Source organism: Lissotriton helveticus, chromosome 7 (assembly GCF_964261635.1).
Source record: "Lissotriton helveticus chromosome 7, aLisHel1.1, whole genome shotgun sequence".
NCBI classification, from domain to species: Eukaryota; Metazoa; Chordata; class Amphibia; order Caudata; family Salamandridae; genus Lissotriton; species Lissotriton helveticus.
In genome coordinates this window covers 595,429,720-595,454,521 of record NC_136068.1, presented here as the reverse complement: position 1 = coordinate 595,454,521, position 24,802 = coordinate 595,429,720, and the positions used below count along the sequence as shown (strand labels likewise).

General features: G+C 46.1%; 1 protein-coding gene across 4 annotated transcripts in view; it reads left to right on the top strand.

The window, feature by feature from the left end:
- DDX41 (DEAD-box helicase 41) overlaps positions 1-24,802 on the top strand; it is a 227,967-nt gene that overhangs the window by 120,158 nt on the left and 83,007 nt on the right. For all 4 annotated transcript variants that reach the window (XM_078652765.1, XM_078652768.1, XM_078652767.1 and 1 more), the window contains one exon: positions 23,073-23,226. In XM_078652765.1, the coding sequence (XP_078508891.1) occupies positions 23,073-23,226 (154 nt within the window). The remainder of the gene's footprint in view (positions 1-23,072; positions 23,227-24,802) is intronic.

Genomic DNA, 24,802 nt, shown 5'->3' with positions numbered 1-24,802 from the left:
TCCACGTACCCCGACTCCTCCTCCACTGCCTCCACCCCCTACTCCTCCACCACCACCGGTGCCTCCTCATCGGCCTACTCTGCCGCCTCCACCGGCTCCGCCAAGGTCTATCTCGCTACCTCATTTTCCGACACCGCCTACGGGGTTCCCTCAACCTAGGCTCCCGGTCAGGCCTCCACAGCGCCCTCCTGTCCGGCCCGTGGACCGCCGAGGCCGCGGAGATCGATATCTCGCTCCAGACGGAGAGATAGATCCAGGAGTCGCCGTCGCTCGTATACAAGGTCCAGACGGCGCCGTAGGAGGGACAGGTCTAGATCCCGCCACACGGATTCGTCCAGTGCCAGGGACTATTCACCGACCCTGTCGGACTCCCCTCGGACGAGGGTGTCCCCGATAGACGACATTGTCTCCTTCCAGGAGGTATTGCTGCGAGGAGCGGCGAAGCTGGGCGTCACACTCACATGCCCGCGCCCTCGACGTCCGTCAACTTCGAGACACTGCACAAGAAGCAGTTGGCTCGTCCATTGTTGCCGTTGGTGCCAGGGTTGGTGTAACCCGCCATGGAGCTCTTCCTCACCCCTGCGGTGACGAAGTCAGCGCCCTCAAGGCTGCAAAAGAAGTATCGGGCCCCCGACTCGGACCCAACGTTTCTGCGCTTGGACCCTGCGCCGGACTCGGTGATTGTGGCGGCGGCGAGGAGACAACTCGCCACCACCCCGACATCGACAGTGCCTCCTGACAAGACGAGCCGCTGGATGGATTCGGCGGGCAGGAAGGTCTGCCGGACGGCCGCCACGGCTATGAAGGCTGCTAGTGCCTCAGCCTTGTTGGGACGTTACGATCGGTCCCTATGGGAGTCCCTCACAAGGTTTGTGGAACTTATTCCCCGGGATAACAGGGAGGATTTCCAAGAGATCATGAATGAAGGACTCATGGTCTCCAACCAAGTGATCGGATCTGCTGCAGATTCCTCCCTCCTGGCAGCCCACGGATACTGTCATGGGGTCAACCTGAGGCGCCACGCTTGGCTGCGTCTGACATCCTTCAAGCCAGAGGCGCAGCAGAGGGTGGCCAATCTACCCTTCTCTGGCGAGACCTTGTTTGGAAAACATGCGGACGAGGAGATGGCCCGCATGAAGGCGGAGGCTGAGACCATGACGGCTGTCAGGTTGGAAAAGCCAAAGGAACAGAAGAAGACCTTCCGCTCGTTCCAGAGACGGTACGGGGCGCAAGGTAGAGGGCAAGGTCGACAGGCTGGACAACAACAGCAGCAACAACAACAGTTCCAGCGGCGCCCGTTCCAAAAGCTCCAAAGGGGCGTGGTGGTCAGCAGTCTTCATCCGCGACCAAAGGCCCGGCTGGGTCTAGGCCCTGAGGTGCTTCTTCCCCCTCATCCGTTACCCGCTCCGGCGGGGGGAAGCATCCAACATTACCTGGCAGAGTGGAGAAACATTACTCAAGACAAGTGGGTGCTGAATATTGGTTGCAATGGATACAGTCTTCGGTTCACCAGTCCGCCTCCAACAATTCCACCGGTTGCCTCGCGGTTCCAACTACGCGAGCTCCAGGCGGAGGCCGACACCCTGTTAAGAAAAAGGGCGATAGAAGACGTCCCTCTGTCTCAAAGAGGAAAGGGCCTTTACTCTCGCTTCTTCCTGGTAAGGAAGAAGGACAAGAACGAATTCAGGCCCATTCTGGATTTGCGACAAGCAAACAAGTGGATTCGCAGGGAAAAGTTTTGCATGCTGTCTTTGCACCAGATTTACCCTCAGCTACAAAGGGGAGACTTGCTTTGAGCGATAGATCTGAAAGATGCGTACTTCCATGTGCCCATTGCACAGAAACACCGGAAGTTCCTGCACTTCCTCGTCAACACCAATCACTATCAGTACACCGTACTACCGTTTGGACTGAAGTCTGCACCCAGGACGTTTTCAAAGTGCATGGCTGTGGTGGCAGCGCACCTGCGGAAGAACAAGGTGTTTGTCTACCCGTACCTGGACGACTGGTTGATCAAGGCCTCCACCTTCCGGGAAGCACAATTGCACTTCAACAGGACGGCCGTCCTACTGAATCAGCTGGGGTTGCACATAAATATGTCCAAGTCTGTTCCGATCTCAGTCCAGTGCCTGCAGTACTTTGGAGCCTCCATCAATACGCTGTCAGCAAGCGTGTCTCCTTCGGAGGAGAGACGCTTAGACCTCCTTCGGAAGGCTCAGGCTCTCATAGCTGCTCCATCTACAACAGTGAGGACAGTGTCTTCTCTACTGGGGTCGATGGCCTCTTGTATCTCCCTCACCCCACATGCGCGCCTGCACATGAGGCCGCTGCAGGAATGTTTGGAGGATCAATGGGACCAGAGGAAAGGGTGCTGGGACGACAGGATCCAGTTGTCTCTTCATGCCCAACAGTCCCTGAGATGGTGGTGCTCGGCAGAGAATCTACTCAAGGGGGTTCCTTTTCACAAGGATATCCCGACTCAGACTATCGTGACGGATGCGTCTCTCCAGGGCGGGGGAGCGCATTCAGACCATCTACAAATCCAGGGCACGTGGTCTCCAGCAGAGTACACGTATCACATCAATTTCCTGGAACTCAGAGCGTTTCACTTGGCACTGAAGGCCTTTCATCCATCCTTCCAGACCAACTCCTTGCTTGTGCAGACTGACAATACGACCAAGATGTATTACCTCAACAAGCAGGGGGGCTCGAGATCGCGCACACTGTCACAGGAAGCGCAGGCGATCTGGCACTGGCTGCTAGCCAGAGGACTGACGATAATGGCGACTCATCTGCCAGGTGTGCAGAATATTAAGGCGGACGCCCTGAGCAGACTGCTTCAGGAAACCCACGAGTGGGTCATAAACAACAAGGTGCTCTGCGACGTCTTCGCCATGTGGGGCACTCCAGACATGGATCTGTTCGCCACCGCCGAAAACAGAAAATGCCGCGACTTCGCCTCGAGGTATTATCAGCCGGGGACTCTGGGGAGCGCGTTATGGATCAGCTGGTTGAACAGCTTTCTGTACGCTTTTCCACCCATTCCCCTGATTCCGGCGGTGCTCATCAAGCTGGCCCAGTCCCGGGCGCGGATGTTCCTCATTGCGCAGGAATGGCCCAGGCAGTGGTGGTTCACGGACCTGCTTTCACCGGTCGATCCTACCACATCGGCGGCTGCCGTGTCCGCCGGACCTTCTCACGAAGTTTGGGGGCAGATGGTGCACCCCAACCTCTCGTCGTTGAGTTTGGTGGCATGGCTCCTGAGATAGTGCAATATGGCCATTTGAATCTTCCTGAGGATTGCATGGAGATACTGAAGGAGGCTAAGAGGCCCTCTACTAGGACCTCTTATGCTTACAAATGGAAGAGATTCTGCATCTGGTGCATGTCTAAGAACTATGATCCGACGACCTGCAAGGAGGATGTCATCCTTCCATACCCTCTGCATCTAGCTCAGTCTGGACTTAATTTCCATTCCATTAAGGTTCATCTGGCTGCATTGACTGCTTACAGAAAATGCCCTTCGCAGACATCCTTCTTCCAGATTCCTGTGATTAAGGATTTTTTGGAAGGGTTGAAGAAGGTGTTCCCTCCTGTTCGGCTGCCTTCGCCTGCATGGGAATTGAATGTGGGGCTGTCCAGGCTGATGAAGGAACCTTTCGAGCCTATTCACAAGGCTTCACTGCAGCACCTGTCTTGGAAGGCGGCGTTCCTCGTGGGCATTACATCGGCCCGCAGGGTGAGTGAGATCCAGGCATTGTGTTGCCAAGAACCTTATACTGTGTTTCATGCTGCTAAGGTTGTTATGCGTACTCCTCCTAAGTTCCTTCCTAAGGTGATTTCTGATTTTCATGTTAATCAGACTATAACTTTACCGACTTTTTTCCAGAATCCTTTCACTCCAGCGGAAAGGACTCTTCATTCCCTGGATGTCAGAAGGGTGTTGAAATTCTATCTGGATAAAACCAAAGACATTCGCAGGTCCGACCAATTGTTTGTCAACTATGGATCGGTCAGGACTGGTCTGGCTACTTCAAAACAGTTCATTTCTAGGTGGATTGTGTCTTGTATCCAGCTCTGTTATCAGAAAGCGAATAAGACCTTAGGAGGTAAGCCTAAGGCTCATTCCACCAGGGGCCAAGCAGCTACAACAGCTTTGCTTCGTAATGTTCCCATTGCAGAGATCTGCAAGGCTGCCACTTGGAAGTCGGTCCATACCTTTGCTAAGCATTACTGTCTGGTCTCTGATGCCAGAGCAGATGCTCAGTTTGGGCAGGCTTCGTTGAGAAATCTGTTTGCACAGTAGTGGTGTTGCCTTATTTTTCTCCACCGCCGGGTTAGTTTTGGATGGGCTTGCCATTCTATTCACTAGATTATGACTATACACAGAGATCCCCTACTACAGAAGGAGTAGTTTCTTACCTGTAACTCCAGTTCTGTAGTAGGGGTATCTCTGTTATAGTCCTAAGCGCCCGCCCTCCTCCCCGGTGGAGATAAGGATAAAATGATGAATGCTACAGGTCTAGCTGTATACACCTCCAAAAAGAACTGAAAGTGGAGGGAGTTGCTGTGCATTCTGGGATACCAGGAGAGTTCTGGAAAGTTTCCTTAAAGGCACGGTATCCCTTTTTAAGCCACATAATGGCAGCCTATGGGGGCTTGTCTGTCCTTTCCTTCCTCTCTATCATTCCAAGGATTTGGTGAAAGGGGGAAGTGTTTTCCATGGTGAAACCTGGCAGACAGGTTTAAATGGGATATTGGTGGAATGTCCTTTGCATTTCTAGTTGCAGTACTGGACAGCGTAGCCTTGCATGTGTAGGCTGCGTTATTTGTCTTTAATTCTCTCTTAAGTGTCTATGCAGTTTTGCAAAGAAGACAGCTTAAGAGATTATTTTTGATTGCTCCGGGGTCCACGCACATGAACGGGACTATTCACTAGATTATGACTATAACAGAGATATCCCTACTACAGAACTGGAGTTACAGGTAAGAAACTACTCCTTCACACTGTTCATGATCGAGCATTGCTCATATATTTTTTTCCGTGTTTCAGCAGGTGGCAATTGTACTCAAGAACAGATTTTCAAAGCACATATAAATGTTATGCCCCTAATGAAGGGTTGTACCCGAAATGCATTGGGTTTATGTCTATGATTGTTAAAAGCCTAAATTGAGGCCTAACAGATATGATTTAAACTACGTATGTGTTCACTTTGTATTCTTGATTTTCATGTTTCTTTTGAAGTAACAACTTTGATGGTTATTTATTTGGTTCAGTAAAGGAATTAATTAAATTGCAATATTACTGATCATATGGTTGACATTTTGAGATTATTGTTCCTATTGTTTTACTACTCCTAGATGCCCAAGGGACTTCGCACATAAGTGCGCTGCGTGACAGGGACGGAGTTTTCCGCACCTTTTCTTTCATATTAGTACCACAGGCCTTATAGGCTGGACCTTAAGCCCACAGCAGCAGGTATTATGATAAACTGATTACTAACCCTGGGCGGGCAACTTCGCTACGCCCACGAAGTGGGCGTAGTGTTGCCTACTTCGCCCTTTGCAAAGCAGGCGAAGCAGGCAACACTACGCCCACTTCGTGGGCGTAGCGAAGTTGCCCGCCACCCGCCTCCCTCCCTCCCTCCCTAAATGCTTACATTACTATATAAAAGAATTATAAAACCACTTACCTTGTCCTGCCGCGTCCCCGGGGGTCCCGCTCGTCATTGCGCCGCCGGCGCGCGCGTCTTGGATGCTAATGCGCATGCGCGGCCGCATTAGCATCCAAGACGCGCGCGCCAGCGGCGCAATGAGGAGCGGGAGCCCCGGGGACGCGGCTGGACAAGGTAAGTGGTTTTATAATTCTTTTATATAGTAATGTAAGCATTTAGGGAGGGCGGGAGGGAGGCGGGTGGCTCGTAGTGGGGCTACGCGAAGTGCGTGGGTGGGCGTAGTTTTTTGCCCACTTCCCGTAGCTTCGCGAAGCCCCACTACGCCCACTACGCCCAGGGTTACTGATTACTCTATTACACTTTGCTAAGTTGTCTAGAAACAGGAGTGCAGGTTGGAACTTCACCTTCGCATGTTTGTAGATAGTCCCCTAACATCTGTGCTGTCACGTAGCACTGCTAAATAGGCTGAAGAAGGGATGTGATGGCCTCCTGTGAAAGTCAGCTAGTCCAATGTCCCCGAGCAGTATTTGGCCAGAGAAGCCCCACAGTATATGTAACGAGCATTTGCAATGCAATAGGTCTTGCATTTGCGGGAGTTTAACCTATTGGCATTATACATGACAATGCCCTTAATTTATGTTTTGATAATTAACACATAAATAAAAGGCATTGCTATTTACAATGTCAAAACGGTAAAGCGGCAATATGTCCGTTGTTAATATGCCCTTAGAAATCCATATCATCAGGCGGCCTCGTGGTGCAGCAGGAAACACTTTTCAATTACATAGAAAGTGGAAATAAATAAATTACCTTGCTCCTAGGGAGGCATGCTAAACTCAAAGAGAGTCTGGCTCCGGCAGGTTTTAGATGATGAAAAAATCCAGGAGAGTGTGTGTTCGGGTGGAGCTCTGTGCATCAGTTGAACAGGGCTTTTCCGCAGCTGTCAGGGTATGAAGCCAGAGTGTCAAAGGAGGGAAACCCCTCATGAGCCACCAGGACTGCTCCCGCTGCCGCGTTCATGAGGCCTACCTGGAACTGCACTACTACATATTTCTGTTTTTCCCCTTGTTTAAAATTCCATAAGAGACAGAACTAGATTGTTTTCGATCTGCATATTAAGAAATTAAAATCTGGAAGCCATTTCATAAGCTATTGTCTATCTAGTGATGTTGCATATCTATTATGGTATTTATTTATTTTAATTACAGATTATTGCACAACGCAGGTTGAGTACTTGGCTAGATCACCAATTACGGATTATTGCCTTTATAAATATGAGGATAAACGTAGTTTAAAAGGCAATACAAGTTATGGTTACCGAAGTTCCTTCTGTGACACAGTTGAAGAACGCGAGCATGTCCCGTCAGTCCTGCTACAGCGCTGGGATGCCCCTGGGTAGCCATGCGCTATACAAAAAACTCATTTATTAACTCATTTATTTATGCACCTAAAAATCAGATCTTCAAATGAGCTTCAACTGTATACCAATGGGTCTGAGCAGACTTGAACATTCCATAGCAGGAGGCTGTAAACAGAGGATAGAACCACCACCTTCCTGCTGACTCGAGGTCTTTCCTTTGACTAAATCATCTCATAACTGTGGTCTTGCGTGATGCAAAATGAATTTGCATATTGGAGGTCGGTTAAACAAACATCTGTAAAGGAAGGAATGAAGCTTTCAGTTGCATTCTGTTAGTGCGAAGAATGTTGATCCAGCATTCTCGCTCTATAGAATGTGTAGTGTTGAAGGGCTGTCACGGTCACTATTCAATCAGTTTTGAAGCAAAACAGGGGTCATTTGATTGCGGTTAACTTAAAGGTGACCATTGAAGACACAAGTGATTCAATGGTCTGAGAACATTTATAAGAAAACCTACCTAAGAAAAATACGAGCGTGCAGCCTAAGGATTCATTTTAATGCACTAATTGCCCGCTGGTCAACAGGATGCATTGCTGTATAGATATCGAGCAGACCGGCACTTGTTTCGCATAAGAGAGACCCCATGTCTGTCCCTCTGAGAGTCGAAGAGAGGAGCTCTCAGGCCATCCAGCTGGTGCAGAGCTGGGGGTGGCCTGTCCAAAAGCTGCTGACACTCCGGTTGACCGTTCATAGGAAGGGGGTGGCTCTGGCTTCACAGGATGCACAGAGCAGCGATCGCAGCACAGCAGGAGCAGGGGCCCTTGTGAGTCAACACCAGTGCCTTGTGACCAGTTGGGGGTGGCAGATGGCCCGGGCCGCCAGCTAGCCTCAAGTATGTCTCCGCCCTACCAGGCTTGTTCTCAACCCCACCCCCCGTTACCACCGTGAGATTCCCACAAAGCACCGCGATCTCCCGCCTCCTGAGCTGGTCCTGCAGGCCCCAGACAAGCGGCAGCCATGGTGCTTGGGGCCCATTTTACTCTGCTGGAGGTGTAAGGACGGCTCTTGCTGGGCTTGCCTCTCGACAGTATATTTAGTCGCCATATTGCAGGGACAGTATCCTCCGGCTGATGCAGGATTCAACCCTTCCGTACTCAATAAACTGTAACACTTGACAACAACATTATATCAAAATTATTGTTTCCAAACAAACAACACATGTACAACAATGTGTTGTAAAAAAAGCTGTTGAGCTATACATCACCGTAAAACTCCAACCACACATTCGATACACATAAATTTAAAGCCACATTTTGATAGTACCATATATTATTTCTCATGCCCGTTCTCTTGCTTTCGGTGGTAAAACTTCCCCATTTAATATGGGTGGCCTGCAACAATTGGTTACCTCAGAATATGGGAATTTGTGCCAAGCAATCTTTTTTCTACCTAAAGAACTGAAATGCCTGATGCCTCCGCGGAAACCTAGCAGAACAAATACAACAGCTGACTTTGGAACTGGGGAACTGGCTTCGAGTCTCGGCAATCTGCTCCGCATCATTCAAATTTCCCGGTGCCTATAAAAAAAAAAGCAAAACAGAAAGCAGCTCCACATCCGGGCCGGGGAGGAGACCTGGGAGGGCGAGGGCTGCCCGCGCATGCGCTGTACCTGGAACTTTCGCGTGTTTTGTGGCTCGTGCCCAGTGGCGGCACGCGTGGACTTGAAAAGCCGCCGTACTTTAGTGAGTGCTGCGCTCATGCGGCCCTGTGAGGGGGCCGCCAAAGCGCCCAAGAAAAACATAAAGCAGAAGTCCGGCGGGAGCCCACCCCGCCTTCGTGAATGCTGCATGGTGCGGCCAAAGCAGGATTTCAGGCGGAGCTCCTGTGATCAAAACGGAGGCCCGCGTGGTGCTGCAGTAAGCCGCTGAAGACACGAGACCAATGCAAAGTCCCCACAAGAGCTAATAAGTAGGGCATGCTGTACTTTTAGAGCGCTTGTGCGCATTTAAAAAAAAAAGAAATTTCGTGGGGCTGGTGAGGACGAAAGGGGACAGGAGATGGGCACATTGCTCTACGTGCGTGTTCACGGGCGCGTTCACGACCTCCATTCGCCTTGCGCGTGCCCATCTCCTGTCTCCCTTCCGAGGCAAGTCAGCAACAATAGAGCTCTCTGGCGATAGCTCTTCGCGCTGCGTCGCCAGGTGCGAGACCTAATAAATCACTGTGTGAATGTGAGCACCTTCCGCAATAGTAGTGCAGAAGCAGTCACACCCCATGAATTCTAAGTGGAGACCATTACCAATTGTGTAAAATGTTAAAGAGCTGAAATTTTAGCATAGCTTCCTTTATGCACCTATCTTGTGATTCATGTAAGGTGGACCACTCTTACCTCAATCTAATCACATTCTAGATTTTGAATGCCCCATATCTGGTCCCGTGCTTATTTCCAAATGGATTTTGCTGGATCAACTGGATTTTCCAGTTCAGGTGGTAAGGATATGGATCTTGAAGGGGCTAGCCCTTCAGTATCTCATGTTCCATGAAAACCCTGAGAGGGGGGGACCCACTTGGGGAGGAATAGTGATAGCTCTGAAATCTGATGTGTGAGATCGTACAAGTGCATTTTAGGAGAGACAAAGTGTATTGGAGATAGCATGTGCAAAAAGCTTATATAGTTTCAGTCTGGGGTGAGAACCAGTCCATGTAAGCCTTTTAACATCTGCCTTAGTTTGTGAGAGGAGGAATGAGTGCACCAGAAGAGGAGGCATTCCAAACAAATAGTTTTAATGAGTCACAACAATTAACTTTATCATTTGCACGCTGCCCCAGAGGGATCGGTTCAGGTGTGACCAGCATGCAAAGTCAGTTCAGATTTTGGAATTAATTTTGTAATGTTATCTTCTACCATTTTGCTAAACCCTCCATTAATGACTAGTCCCGGGTACTTAAGGTCCTGGGATTCAATTCTTATTGTATCCACAGAAGCTGGCTTTCATGGTTGGTTGTGACATATCAAGGGTCTCGCATTCGAGGGCCAGCAAGAACAGTAGGGACAGAGGGCAGTACTGACAGGTGCCTCGCTGGATTGCAAAAGGTCCGGACTGAAATATCTTACAAGTTACCTGTGCAGTGTGCTCTCTATATGTCATTTTATCTTGGAGATAACCTGATACACCTGGCCAGACCTTTCCAGAACTCCCAATTCAGTGGATCGAAAGATAAAGCAATGGACTCAGAGGGCCTTGTTTGTGTCCTACATTGTAAATGGGCCATTGATCTAATATTATTTCTCGAGGGCCAGTCTGGACGAAAACCCACTTGTGAGTCCTGTTTTTTTTTTGTGTTCAAATCATTTTTATTCAATAAAACAGAAGCAAATGTACAGGTTTTGATACGGTACAGTCATGTGGTAGCATTTACAGTAATCAATGAGTGAAAAGAAAATAAGAAAATGAGAAAATGAGAAAGGAAAAGAAACTAAGAGATGAAAATAAGGGAGATCAGAATCACAGCGTCATCATCGATTAGCATTTGACAGGCACACATTTGACATTGATATTTGAGATATGGGTTTACAAGTGATGCGTCAAATGTTTGGTCATGGGCCACATTGCCGGTCTACAACAAAGCAATAATAGAAAACAACATGTTTATGATGACATTGTGGGCGTATATTGATAATCAATTCCATAAACTAAAAAGGTCACTTGCCGACTATATGTTTTATGTGGTTATAAAGCTTACAAGCCTAGTTGTGCAACCATAATGAATTCAACATGCAATGCGTGTGTCAGGGCTGCCTATCGCAATATGATGTGTATACCTACTTGAAGGGACCTCATGGTGGTTTGAAAGATAAAGAGGTCGCGTCCAGTGAGGACCATAGTTTCTTGCTTGTAGTGCGCCATGGGGATGAATTTAGGGCCGGATTATCCACCCCTCTAATACAAGCCAACCACTCCCTCCATGCATTGAAAGACACCTCAGAGGCCGCCTTCCAGTGGCAGAGGACGACCTTACAGGCCAGAGTGAGGAACAAGTCCAGGAGATGTCGGTCGTGGTCTTTAACTACCAATGGGTCAATGGCCCCCAGAATAATGTAAATAAACTCCCTCTCAGGTTTGATGTGAAATATGCGCTCAATAAAGTCGAATACATCAGACCAGTATTTCTTCAACATGGTACAGTGAAACATCATATGCGGGAGATCTCCATCAGCCAGGGAGCAATTCCAACAAGTGGGGGGAGTCTCTCAGTTTCAGTTTAAATAATTTCTGTGGAGTCCAGAACACCCTATTGAGTACCATGTACTTAGTCTGCGAGAGGATCGGTGATATTTTGTGTGTGAGGGCTGAGGCGTGTATCCTATCCCAGTCAATAATTATACCGGTGTCATTGGGCTCTGATTCCCATTTAATTTCGTTACGTCTTAGTGTTTTACTCAAGCTCGGTGTGAGCAGCTTGTATACTTTAGATACAAAATGACCTGAAGATTGCAGAAGAGGGAGCATCTTTCCTAACCATGGCGTCGCGTGAATGAATGTGCGTGTAGATATAGCTGACTTTATTTTAAGGAAAACATAGAAGTCAATTGGCTCAAGGGAGTATTTAGACTGAATTGAAGAGAAGGGTAGCGGTACAAGGTTGTCGTATAGATCTGAGATAACATTGAGGCCTTTGTCTGACCAATGCTTCCAAAGAGGGGACGAGCCGTTAACCTTAATGAGTGGATTACACCATAGAGATGAGGACGTCGACTTTCCTATCTGCAGTCCCGATTTGTGTGTACGTTCAAGTCTGAGAAGAGCCCGTTTAGTATTAAGCATGATGTATTTGGAATGTGTGAGGCGGGACAAGTCCATAGTTAAAATTGCTGACAAAGGGGCCTTACCAATGATAGCTTTCTCAATGTGTACCCATAGCGGCGTGTATCCGGGAGTATCATGGAACCAAGAGATTCCTTGTTTACATAAAAAGGCAGTTTGGTAATTCCGGAAGTTTGGCAGTCCTAGTCCTCCTTTTTGTTTGGGTAGCTGCAGTTTTTTCATAGAGATTCTCGGTTTTTTGTCTTTCCATAGGAAAGTACTAACTAATTTGGTTATCTTTTTCAGAAAGTCTTCCGTGAAGTTCATAGGAAGCATGCTTGCCATATAGTTGATCAAGGGGGTGATCATCATCTTTAGCGTTTCTGCCCTACCCCACCACAAGAGGAATTTCGGGGACCACCCATCCAGGAGTTTGCTTACTTTTCTGAAGAGTATATCTTCATTGATTTTCAGCGTCATAATCAGGTCCTTCTCGAATTCCAGGCCAAGATATTTGAAGCTCTTAGGCTGCCAAGTGAGCCCAGAGTCACCCAAGATGGTACTATTACCCAGATTATTCAGCAATTTCACCTCGGTTTTGTCCTTATTCAGGGAGTACCCGGATACATCGGAGAACTCTTGAATCGTGGAAAGTAGTGCGGGGACAGCCTTGTCAGCTTGTTCACTGAGTACCAAAACGTCATCGGCGTATGCCGTGAGTTTTATAACACATTCATTGAATGGAATTCCCTGTATGTCGTGATTTACTCGGATACGGTGCAGAAAGGGTTCGATTGCTAGGAGGAACAGGGATGGGGACAGGGGGCAGCCTTGTCTGGTTCCTTGCTCTAGTTTGATGTGACGAGAAGGCTCCACCAGCCCTAACTCTAGCGGTGGGACAGGTATATAATGACATTATCATTTTAGTAAAGAATGGGCCTAAGTCGAATTTTTGTAATACCGCTTCCAGGTATGACCAGTCTACCTTGTCAAACGCTTTCTCTGCGTCTAGTGTTATCGCCACAGTTGGTGAGGGGAGGAGCTTAGCCTTTTCTATGACATGGCTTAGGATTCTGGTATTGTCGCTAGACAATCTATTTTTCAGAAAACCGGCTTGTGAGGGATGGATTAGGGAGGGTAGGACTCTTTGAATGCGTTTTGCAAGGATTGATGCATATAGCTTACAATCTAGGTTTATCAGTGAAATGGGTCTGTAGTTCTTTGCCAGTTTGGAATCTTTCCCTTCTTTAGGTATCACGGCTATCACCGCCTCAGCCATCGTTCCCTTCACCTCACCCGTATCACTAATCTCAGTAAGCGCGTTCAAAAGTGGTCCTGTAAGCGTGTGCGAGAAGGATTTATAGAATTTTGCCGTGAACCCATCAGGGCCAGGAGCCTTCCCACTCTTAAGGGACTTGATCGCATTTGTGACCTCAGCTTCAGATATCGGTATGTTTATGGACTCTTGTTCTAAGGGGGTACGTTTTGGGAGTGTACACTTGGCAAGGAAGTCCACCACCTTTTCCTTATTTACCTTTTTGTTCTTAGCATACAACTTCTCGTAGAAGTCTTTAAATTTGCAATTTTATTGGGGTCCGAGGTGGGGTTGCCTTGGTCATCCATTAGCGAGTCTATCGCGTTCTGTTGAATTTTAAATTTAAGGTAGGCTGCCAAACCTTTCCCCGCCTTATTAGAGTCACAAATTTTAAAGCGTTTCCTTTTGTCTAACCAGACTCCCGCTCTTTCACTCACTAATTTGTTATAGGTGTATTTTCGATTGGATACATCAGATAGTGATTTCGGGTTTCTGTTGTGCAGGTATTCCCGTTGTAGCACAGATATATCTTTTTCCAGGGCTAGGAGGGCGGCATTGTGATCCTTGTTCATTGCTGATGATATTTTTATGATCAATCCCCTTATTGCAGCCTTCAGTGCTTCCCATCTAGTTAAGTCTGAGGTGTCACCTTTTTGTATTAATTATTAGGTAGTCTTTTAGGGCGGTTTCTATAGTTTCTCTGTGTTTCTCGTCACTCAAAATGGCATCATTAAGGCGCCACATTGACTGGCGAGTTGTTGGTTTGACATTTGACAAGGTGAGTGAGACGCAGGAGTGGTCAGAGACAAGCCGCGGCGCGATATCTGTTTCATCTATTCTGGGAACTGCATTTCTGGTTATGAAAATGTAATCCAATTCTTGAAAACGAGTCATGGGGTGGGGAGTAAAAGGAGTAGTCCTTACCATCGGGATGTTGGATACGCCATGTGTCTATCAATTGGAATTTTTTGCAAAGCCTAGTGAATTCCTTATGCGCTTTGCCAGGTCGGAAGGTGCATCTAGAGTCCCTATCTAAGGCTGGATCAAAGGGTAGGTTGAAATCCCCTGCTAGTATATGGACCGATGAATCTGGAATAGTGTTTAGTTGTTTCGTGAGCCCTGACCAAAAGGAAGGTTCATGTGTATTAGGGGCATATATGGTTGTAACGTAGAACTCAGTGTCGTCCTTAACTAGTTTCACTGAGGCCCATCTCCCCTTGTTGTCTATATCGGAGGAAATCACTTCCACGTTCGACTTTTTAGCTAGCAGAATTACTACTCCATTTTTCTTGGATACAGCGCTAGAGCCTATGACTTCAGTAAAGAATTTATTACGTAGGGTATGAAAATGGTTTTCCTCTAGTCTTGTTTCCTGCAGTAGGGCAATGTCCCCATGTTGTCTTCGGAGATAATCTAGTACCTTTTGCCGCTTAATCGGCTGGTTCAGGCCTTTTACATTCAGTGAAAGCACTTTAAGGTTATTTATGGTCGTCGTCCCTATAGGAGTATCTATAATGTGAGTCATCGTCGTTTCCCTGTGTGATAGTCAGGCTTACTTCTATGAGCTGTATTGTCGATAAAGGTTGCATGTAGGCCTATGCACAGCACTACGCAGAAGATACACATGTCATAAATAACAGTCAAAATGGTTGCAAGAGGTACATAAGATTGTACAGTAAGGCGCAAATGTGAATGGTCAGCAAAGTTAAAGCAAAACAATACAAATACAAATAATACAAACAGTGTAAGCACAACCCCTCCCCCGCTCCTCCCTCCCTCCCTCCCTCCCTCCCACCACCCACCACCCCATCCCCCATCCCCCATCCCTCCCCTCCCACCCCAATAGTAGGAAAAGAACATGGCGACTCGGGAACGACCGCGAGGCCGCCTCCAAGCAGCTTATCCAAACATAGTATTATAAGAGCTGCGAAACATATTGCAGATTAGAGGTCCAACAAACACTAGAGTAAGTGAGCAGGTAGACGTAGTAAGAATCTCATGTCAGTCGACCCAACTTGCAGAGTAGTGATCTAACAGATCTTCGATTAAGTAGGGCGGTAGACATATCAAGAGTCTCATATCTGACTGACTAACATGGATTACACCTTGGTTGGATACTGTGTATAGCATGGTCGCTCCAAAACAGTCTGCTAAACATGAACAGTGCATAGACAGCACATAGTCTGTGAAAACCTAGAAACACCAGAAAGTAAATTGGCAAAAAACTACTAGCACACAATCTCACCACTGATCACTACAACTAGTTCTGATCAGGGTCTGTTGAAGTTTTAAGTTTGAGGTTTGAAGTCTGAGGCCTGGGGTGAGCCACCACCAAGCACTTGCGCATACCCTGCGCCAGATAACAAAGTGGTGAGCTGCGTAATGAGGACAAGGCCATCAGTAACGGTAAACATAGGCCTGTTCAAACAGGGTGTAAATGCGTTCATCGGCTTAATAAACTTGGCAATCATATCGATCGCAAGAGCTATAGAACAAACAATAAATTTAGGTCTGACATTACCTGTGTAAGCAGAATCAATATTACTCATTGTGACAAATAGCATTTGGAAAACATGTTGCATTAATAACTAAGCGCAAGAGCACTAGCAAAGCAATCTTAACATTGGGAAATGTAAGCAGGTCCAGGCAGGCTAAACTACCAGGGGTAAACCTGTAGCATACGTGATCGGATAGGGTCGTACAACTTGGGTAACCAAACCAGTGTAGAGTATCCAGCAAGTGGAGTCCATTAGGCAGCACAAAACCATAGGGAAGTAGCAATAGTTAACGTTCTTGAGCCAGGGTGTGGAGGCTCAATCAGGCAGGTTGTGCAGCAATAGAGAGCATTGGATGATTATGACAGAAGGGTAAGAGCTCATCCCAGGCCAGACGTTGAGGCGTTCATCTGAGATGTAGGGGAAACCTCCATGTTGCTATCCCCTTGATTAAATAGCAGGTGTCGCAGTTTTTGTGGGTCAGAGAACACCTGGGTCACGCCTTGTAGGGTTACTTTGAATCTCGTCGGGCCAATAAAACCATACATGTATCCCATAGATTTCAATTGCGCTCTCAGTGCAAGGAAGGCTTTCCTTATTTCCATGGTTTCTTTGCTGAAGTCCTGTGAAATGAAGATCTTGTGGCCTTTCCATAGAATATGGTTATTTTTACGCATGAATGTGAGAATCTGCTCTGTGTGTTGATACCTCAGTGGTTTGCACACAATCGCTCTCGGTCCCTTCTGATCTTTGCTGATTCGACCCGGAACTCTATGGGCTCTGTCAAACTCCAGTGGTTGTTCGAAAGTCAAATTCGTGACCTGCGTGAACCACTTCTCCAGGAAGGTTATACATGATTCTAGGGATTCCTCCGCTTTTTCCGGCATACCAAAAATTCTTAGGTTCCCCCTCCTGTTTCTGTCTTCCAACTCCGCAACTTTCCTCACCAGGTGGTCTGAGCATACTGTGAGTTTCTTGATGGCCCCGCAGGCTTGGTTCTCGAAATCTTCAAGCTTGCCTATTCTGTTCTCTGATTCCATCAGCCTCGAGTTGATATCTTTAATGTCTTGGCGGACAGCAACAACCTCTTCTTTGGTTGATTTGGCTAGGTCTCTAACTTCTTCCAGCCTACTTAAGATGGTCTCCATGGCTTCCGTCATGTCTTTCCTCCCTTTGACTGGAGTGGGTGGGTCAGATTTCAGGCGTTTAGGTGTCTTCCCGTTGTCTTTGTCACCCATAGTAGGACCGGGTGGCGACAGTTGCGTTATAGCGGTATAGAAGGCACTCTGAGGGCACTCCAGGAGCACCCCTCCAGGGTCTAACACACAGCAGACACGTGCCTCCTTGTCGTGATCAAACAACCTCTTTATTTCACTTGCTGCAGAGCGTGATTGACCTTCAACGATTGCCGGCTGCTGGCAGTCACCTAGGCACAAGGGCAACAATAAAATCTCAGATCTCACTAGCTGTAGTCCAGTAGGGCCCAGTAGCTCGTTAGCGCAAGGATATTAGATAGGATATTAGATAGGATGCATTGTACAGGTAGTTCCTCATTGGCGTCGGACCCCCAGCCCAGTCTCGCATCTAATATCAGTAAGGAACATACAGTAGGGGCATTGTGGCGCAGTCTTTTTACGCAGTGTCCTTGTACAATTACAAATGCAAAGTACTTTCACATTTATTCCTGGGACATTCCCTCATTGGCGCTGAACCCTCCAGTGCATTGTCCCATTTAATGCCAATGAAGATCATATATTGGGAGACATTGTCTGCAAAACAGGTGTTGGAAGCATGTATCCTGGACACAGAGACGCCGGGTGTATATATGTTGTGTTAAGAGCATCGGCAAGCCGCCATTTTGAGCCTTGTCTTCGCGCCGTTTTTCTTACACAATAGAAGTATTTCACAGTTCCACAGGGGGAATCTGTGCTCACGGGTCCTTTTGCCAGGCGGAATCAGTGTGAAGACATCGTAGGGTGGCTTAAGGAGGCTTAAGGCGGTTCGAGCGTTAAGCTAAATGCTCTGGCAGACTGTCATTTCAAACGGTTCCTTCCCGCTACTTTCTTCGCTTTATTCACGTTTGGCCCTTCTTTTTAAACGCACATCAGCGCCATTACTCACGTTCTGCCGCCGCGGCGTTGAGCTCTGGGGGCCAAGCGCCGTGTTAATCGGGCGTGTCCCGTGCAGTGAGGTGAAGACCGGAGCTCCGGGGCGCCTCGTGGATGCGGCCGGTTCCCAGCTCCGTCTCAATCTGTAGTCCTCGGCGGCCGGGCGGAGAGCCGATTTCTTCCGCTTCTCTCGAACGGATTCGGCTGAAAGTCACCTCATCTACAACTCTGGGCTTCCGATGGCCGAGTGGCCGTTTTGGGCCGGAATGGGGTCAGTATGCAGCACTTTTTGGCGAAAGGTCGCGGCTGCCTGGAGGAGGTTGGAAACTACGCCGCCATTTCTCCGGCGTCCAAGCCACGCCCCCCGTGAGTCCTGTTTTAAAGAGAGTATGTGAAGTCTGAGCCTGTTGATCAACATCGTGGCCAAGATCTTGACATCTACATTGATTAAGGCTATGGATTGACATCTGCCACATTCCAGGGGGTTCTTCCCTTCTTTGGTTATGAGCGATAGGATTACTTTGTTGGACATTTGACCTAATGAGTGAGGCACTTTGAAATTTTTTTTTAAAGGTTGCCTACAGTATTGGAACCAGCTGTATGGCACTAACCTTCTAGAACTCATCAGCAAAGTATTTTTTCTCTGGGTAATTTTAGGTAGGTAAGTCCGCAGTTGCTGCAGGTATTTCTTCTAGAGGAATTTAATTCTCTATTGATTCTCTGTCCTCAATCAAAACAGAGAGTCCAGATAGCATGTCTAGAAGCTATCTGTCTTTATGATTTATATTATCCATGTCTGTGAGCTCTACAGAGTCTCGTTGTAAGTTTTAATTACCTCCACTATATCAAAGGGGTAAGGTATTAGCACCCCTTCTCTGTTACATATTTCTAGAAGTGCTTCTCTGTGCTGTAGCATTAGCATTCTACCTGCTTTTTCACCCTGCTCCTAATGACACCACATGTTTTAGTCCACTTTCTCAGTAAAGACTAAACTAAGAGAATACTTGGCCATCTCTGTCTTGTACATCAGGTTACCAGAAGGGTAGATTATGTACTGTTTGGTGAAGTCTTGAACAGTCTTTTCTTGCCTGTTTTGTCCCTGTTTTGCTTTACATGTTGCCTGTGTAAAGTCTTGCATCATATGGTGGTTTACAAAGGAATCAATACATGAGGTCATGGCAAGGGTCAGGGAAAGTAAAGTGAAGTCCTTCTTCCTGGGGTCTAGCGGTAGTCATGAGGTCACACAGTACAGTGTATTGTTGTTATTGCAGTGGTTGATGGAGCCAGATTGGTCTAATAAAGGGCTATCTGTTAAGTTCCAGTCACCCCCTAGGCTCACGCTTGTAACACCAAATTTGGTTAGCAGCCATGCCAAAAGGGAAAAAGGTGTGTTTTCTGTCATTGGGTGCATAAACTTTATTGTGATCATTCTGTTGAGTGTCTTAATCTTGCCAAATATGTACCTCCCACCTGTGTCTACAAATTTATAATACAGTGTAAGGAAATGATTGCCCGATGAGAATACCTTCTTTGCAGTTTTTAGATGAATTGTTAGAGCTGTCGCTCACACCAAGGTGATCTTTTGTGTGTCTCCTGCGGATCATTATCCCCACCCAGTTTTGCTATTTCTAATGTTGCTAGCTGTATTCTTCAATAAGGGCTATGCCTGAGTTCTTAGAGTGGACATACCTTTTTTTCATTTAAAACTCGTTTAACAATTTTATAATGACTGTTTGCGGGAGATATGGGGTACAGCCATGGTGTCCATCGATGCTCTTAGTTCATGCAGGCCCCCAATTGGAATGGACAATGATGGAGGAGAGGCAGGTGACAAGTAGTGACAAGGAGACAGCGTAGTTGAGAGGAAAGTAGGGAGCAGAAATACTTAATTCAGTGCAAACATTTGTGGTAGGTTAAATACAGGGATCTGAGGGAGCAGAAAAAAGAATAGTAAAGCAGGTTTGATATAATGGTGAGCTGCTTGTTGAGAAGGTCCCTAAAAATCCCTTGCACTGTAAGCTGTACACATGCTGCTCAAGCTGAGGGATTCCCTGGGTCCTAGACAACTCATACTCAGCACAGAGGCTATGACTCCTCAAGAAGGGGTTAAATCTCCTATGGGGTCGACCCAGTATCCCTAAGAACCTGGGCAATAAATCAGTATTTATAACAATTGGTTCCTTCGGGTGTTCAAAATTTCTTATATTCACTCATAACATATGTAGTGTGTATCTAACCCAAAATCAACAACCACATCCTCTATGTATTTATGCACTATTTTATAAATTGTAGTCACTCATAAATACTCTTTACAAATTGCAAAATAGACTGTACAACGAAGTGAAAGTGAAATAAGTGACTTTAAGTGCTCAGTGCTGGCGGCGCAGAAGTGATCAAATAATTATACATATTTATATACAAGGGGGAAAAAACACAAAACAGCAATTCAACTTGGTCTGTACTGTTTCAATTAAACCATCTGTATAATGCATAAATCAATATTAGATACAGGGTATTTGTATGACAGATCCAAACACTTGTCGACGTTTCGACCCTTTAGAAGCGCACGTGGGGCGTCAAAAACGGGTCTTCATCAGGACTGGGGGAATTGGGACAGCCTTCATGTGAACTGAACCATGTTCAAGGTAGGGCTTCAAACTTTATTCACCTATTCTGTCGGCGTTGCAAGAATTGCTCCCCCGACGAATGTTCTATTTACCGGTTTGTTATTATCAAACCTTTCTCCTGACTGGGGATAAAGGCGAGTGTTACACCCAGCGGTGATTTTTGGATTGTTCAGGGTAAGGGTTATCAACTCGTGATTTCTTAAGTCTTGGTCCCGCTTTATTGGTTCGTCGCATTGGACAAACGGATGCTTGTAGCCGAGGGAGACTTCGCTTCCTACTCGGCGTAGCTCAAGAAGGGGGCCCTGGCAATTTTGGGTTTGATATGCATACAGGCAGAATAGCATATATCAAAATATCTTTCTCCTTATCATCCTTAAGAAACTGAGCAAAATGAAAGCTTTAACTTGCTCCCTAGAGTGAATTATAGAAGTCTAGACGGTGCAGTGGGATTCTAGAAGAAGCAGAGGTAGCATAAATAAATATTACACTATCAGGGCTTCCCCTAAGGTACCCTCTGAGTGCATGTATTAATAAATCCATCACTGGAATCCGTGTGGGTTTATTAATTCGAGGTGTTTGATACCAAACACCATGTGTTTCAGTGAAGCCATTATGTAGCTGGGTAACTACTTTTCACCAGTGCCCAGTACATACCTTAAGATGGTTTCCTGATCACTTGTAATATCCAGCAATGGAACCAGGCATTACAGGGGCATATCTGCTCATGCAGATATGTTCTCAAATTTGTGTAATGCATCCTGCCTTAGAGCTCCAAGGCCTGCTGTAGGAGTGACTAGCATATAGCCCATGCAGTGTCTTTGGCATGGCACAATGGAGTGTGACATGTTTTCAAAAATGGTTTGCACCGTGCCACGCAACCTGCAATAGCAGTCTGTGTGGAATTTGTTTGGGGGTCCCTTACACGGTGGCATAAGATATGCTGCATCCCTTAGGAACCCTCTTTAGTACCCATGCCCTAGGTATCTGGCTTACCATTTATTAAGGAGTTACAGGGGTGCTAAAATCCTTAGCCACAGTGCACTGTCAAAGTCAAAAATCAGCATCCAGTAGCTAAAAGAGGGCAACTGCAACAAAAACCCAGTTCCCTACAGCCAACAACTACCTTTAAGCAAACGTAGCAGAAGTAGATCCAAAAACCCCTCTCGAAAGAGGCTTCAGCAAACTGGCAAAGTCCCCTATACCTAGATTAGATTAATCCATCATTTAAATTTGGAAATGTGAGAGCAGACCTCCTATGAGTTTCCATCAATTAAGTGATTGGAGAGATTTTCAGTCACCAGTGCAATATCTGGATGGCTGCAACATCAAAATACGTAAGAACCTTCGCATCCAGGTAACTTTAATCCGTGTGGAATCCCTTTTCTTTCAGATGGCTATCCATATGTCTTTATGCTTTAATGCTGAACTATCTATAATTATTTTCTTCTTTCTCCGCTGCCAACACAATAGACTTGAATTTATTCCCAAGTTAATAATGCCAATTATTAACCATTGAGCCTTCCACAGAGAGATAACTGTTCCTAGTAGGTAGGTGTCATCCTGCATTATAACTTCCTAGTGAAAGGCCAGCAGCCAAATTAAAGTCAACCTCATGTACACTTCGCTTGGGGTAAAGCAACTACTTCTGCCTTTGTCAGAAATGTTTCCATTAGCGAAATTTGAAGAGTAGCCTTGCAGACTTGACATATGTTTATGAGACCCCATTGCTGGCATCTCTATGATATCGATTTACATGATCTATCTTTTAAATATCTTAGTTGGGCATAGGTAATTAGATTAAAAGCATTGCGTCCTGGTTGATGATGTTTGAAATTGTGTTCCTATTCCTCTTCAAAGCTGTGACAGTTTAATGCGCTTTTAATCTTGATTCGTGGATTTTTTTAATAAGACGTTATTTATTGTCGGTATGTTCATGCAAAATAGATTTTTGTATAGGGTGGGGGATGCTGTTTATCAATCATTAAATAGCCAGAACATGTATAGTATGATTTTTGTAGAGCAACTTGCATCCCCCAACTGAGTTCTTAAAAATTTTAATTTGTCATTTTTGCTTAATTTCATAACCTGTATTATATTTATTACCCAATTTGTAAAATGCGTTTATGATATATTTTTATCTAAATAAAGCTTTGACTGACTGATTTACATTATTATTCGGAATTAAAAAACATTTTTTAACTACAGTTCCTTTGGTTCTCCTGGTTACCTAGCCAACTTTTTGTGCCGATGAGTTTGTTGCTCTCCCATTAGGCATAGGAAAATGAAACATGTAATCCCAAAATCTGTCAGCAACGTGCTTTCCTTCCCAAAGGAGACCCCAGAACATTACTAACTGAGGTTTAGTGTAGTTTGTTCGGGTACTCTGAGCTGCCTTAAGTGGTAGTCCTAATCCTTTCTTTTGTGGATTAGTCTGGCAGTCTAAGGTGATGAGGCTATTACCTTCATTAGCTTAGTGGTATATCTATTTCCTTTGTGGGTTTTTTCGTACTATAAAGTAAGAGTTTGTAAAAAGAACCAAAGAGCAGAACTATGAGTTTAAAGTTCGATTTAGTTGAATTTTTTTTTTTTTTTTAAATAAGTAAAGATGAAAGGGTCAAATTAAGCCTTCAAAAGAGACGTATACTTGTCAAAACATTTCTCGAATTCTGCATTTTTTGTGTTGACAGCCTGACTGGCCGGGATATGATTGGTATCGCATTTACTGGCTCTGGGAAGACCCTCGTATTCACACTACCAGTGATCATGTTCTGTCTGGAACAAGAGAAGAGACTGCCTTTTATCAAGCGAGAGGGGCCCTATGGATTAATCATCTGCCCATCGGTGAGTACACACTATTTAGTGTGAAAGCCTGTATTTGAAAATTACTTTTTTCACTTGATTGCACCTGAGGGAGAGACACTACGCTGGCTGGTATTTATAGAGTGGAACGTCTCCCAATGCATTTGCTTCTGCACTGAAAGCTCTCTGGGTTTGCTGAGGAATTATTTTCCAGTGTCTTTCTTTTTTTTTTATTTTTAGGTCGAAGACTGCTAGACAGTTCTTAATGACTTCTTGGGGACATTCTGAGAGCTTCCCTGGGAATGCAGTCCACCCATTGCTTACCATTGGCTTTGTTTTTTTTGTAACTCCCATTTGCTTGCTTTCTATTTGCTGGCTTTATTTGTTTTAGGCTATCTAGCTTGAGTTTGTCCCTCCCTTGGATCATAGCCTAGTTACTGTATTCTTCCATGAGCGCACACTTTGTGTAAACCGGCCTTTAAATTTAGCTCTTATCTTGTCACATTTGCTGTCCATTCAAAGACAGAGGTCAAATGTCAGGCTCTGTCTTCTGTGGGAGCTTAGTATTTACTTTTCGTTCGCTGACTTTAAAGTGAGAGGATTTATGTGACAATCTTGTTGTGAAAGAAAGATTTTTTTCTAGCACACAACAAAATGTAAATGCCTGTAAATGAACTTTGCAGATATTGCAGAATATATCAAATTAGGAAAGCACAAATGAAGCAAATTTTTTTGTATTTCTGAAGTGTGGTGGAAACAAATATTTTAATACAATCAAAACAAATCAATGTGCTAAGTGACGACATTTCCACACATTATTGTTTGTGCACTGTATACCTTTTATCAGTAAAACAGTATGTCTATGCAAATGTAATGGTCTTTTCAATTGAAAATATGTTGTCTGTAATGGCAGAGCGCTACACACCATGCATACTCCACACTATGCCACTCCAATTTACACCACTCATCTGTACGCCCCTCCATGACACGTCGCTCCACTCTGTGCCCCTCAAGACACGTCACTCCACTCTATGCCCCTCCAAGACACGTCACTCCACCCTATGCCCCTCCAAGACACGTCACTCCACCCTATGCCCCTCCAAGACACGTCACTCCACTCTATGCCCCTCCAAGACACGTCACTCCACTGTATGCCCCTCTAAGACACGTCACTCCACTCTATGCCCCTCCAAGACACGTTACTCCACTCTATGCCCCTCTAAGACAGGTCACTCCACTCTGTGCCACTCCAAGACACTCCACCCAATGCCATTCCACTCCGCGATATGCCACTCCACAACACGCCACTCCAATGTACGATATACCACTCTACTTCACGCCGCTCCACAACACGCCCCTCCACTCTGCGCCCCTCCACTCTGACAGTCTACAATATTCCACTCTGACACTCTGCAATACTCTGACACTATAATCCACTATACACCCCCTCTACAACACTTTATTCCACTCTTCAACACTTTATTCCACGCTAAAACACTTTATTCCACTCTGCTCTACAACACTCCGTGACACTGCTCCGCGCCACTCTGCTCCGCGCCACTCTGCTCCGCTCGAAGACACTACTCCGCTCCGCACCACTCTGCTCCGCGCCACTCTG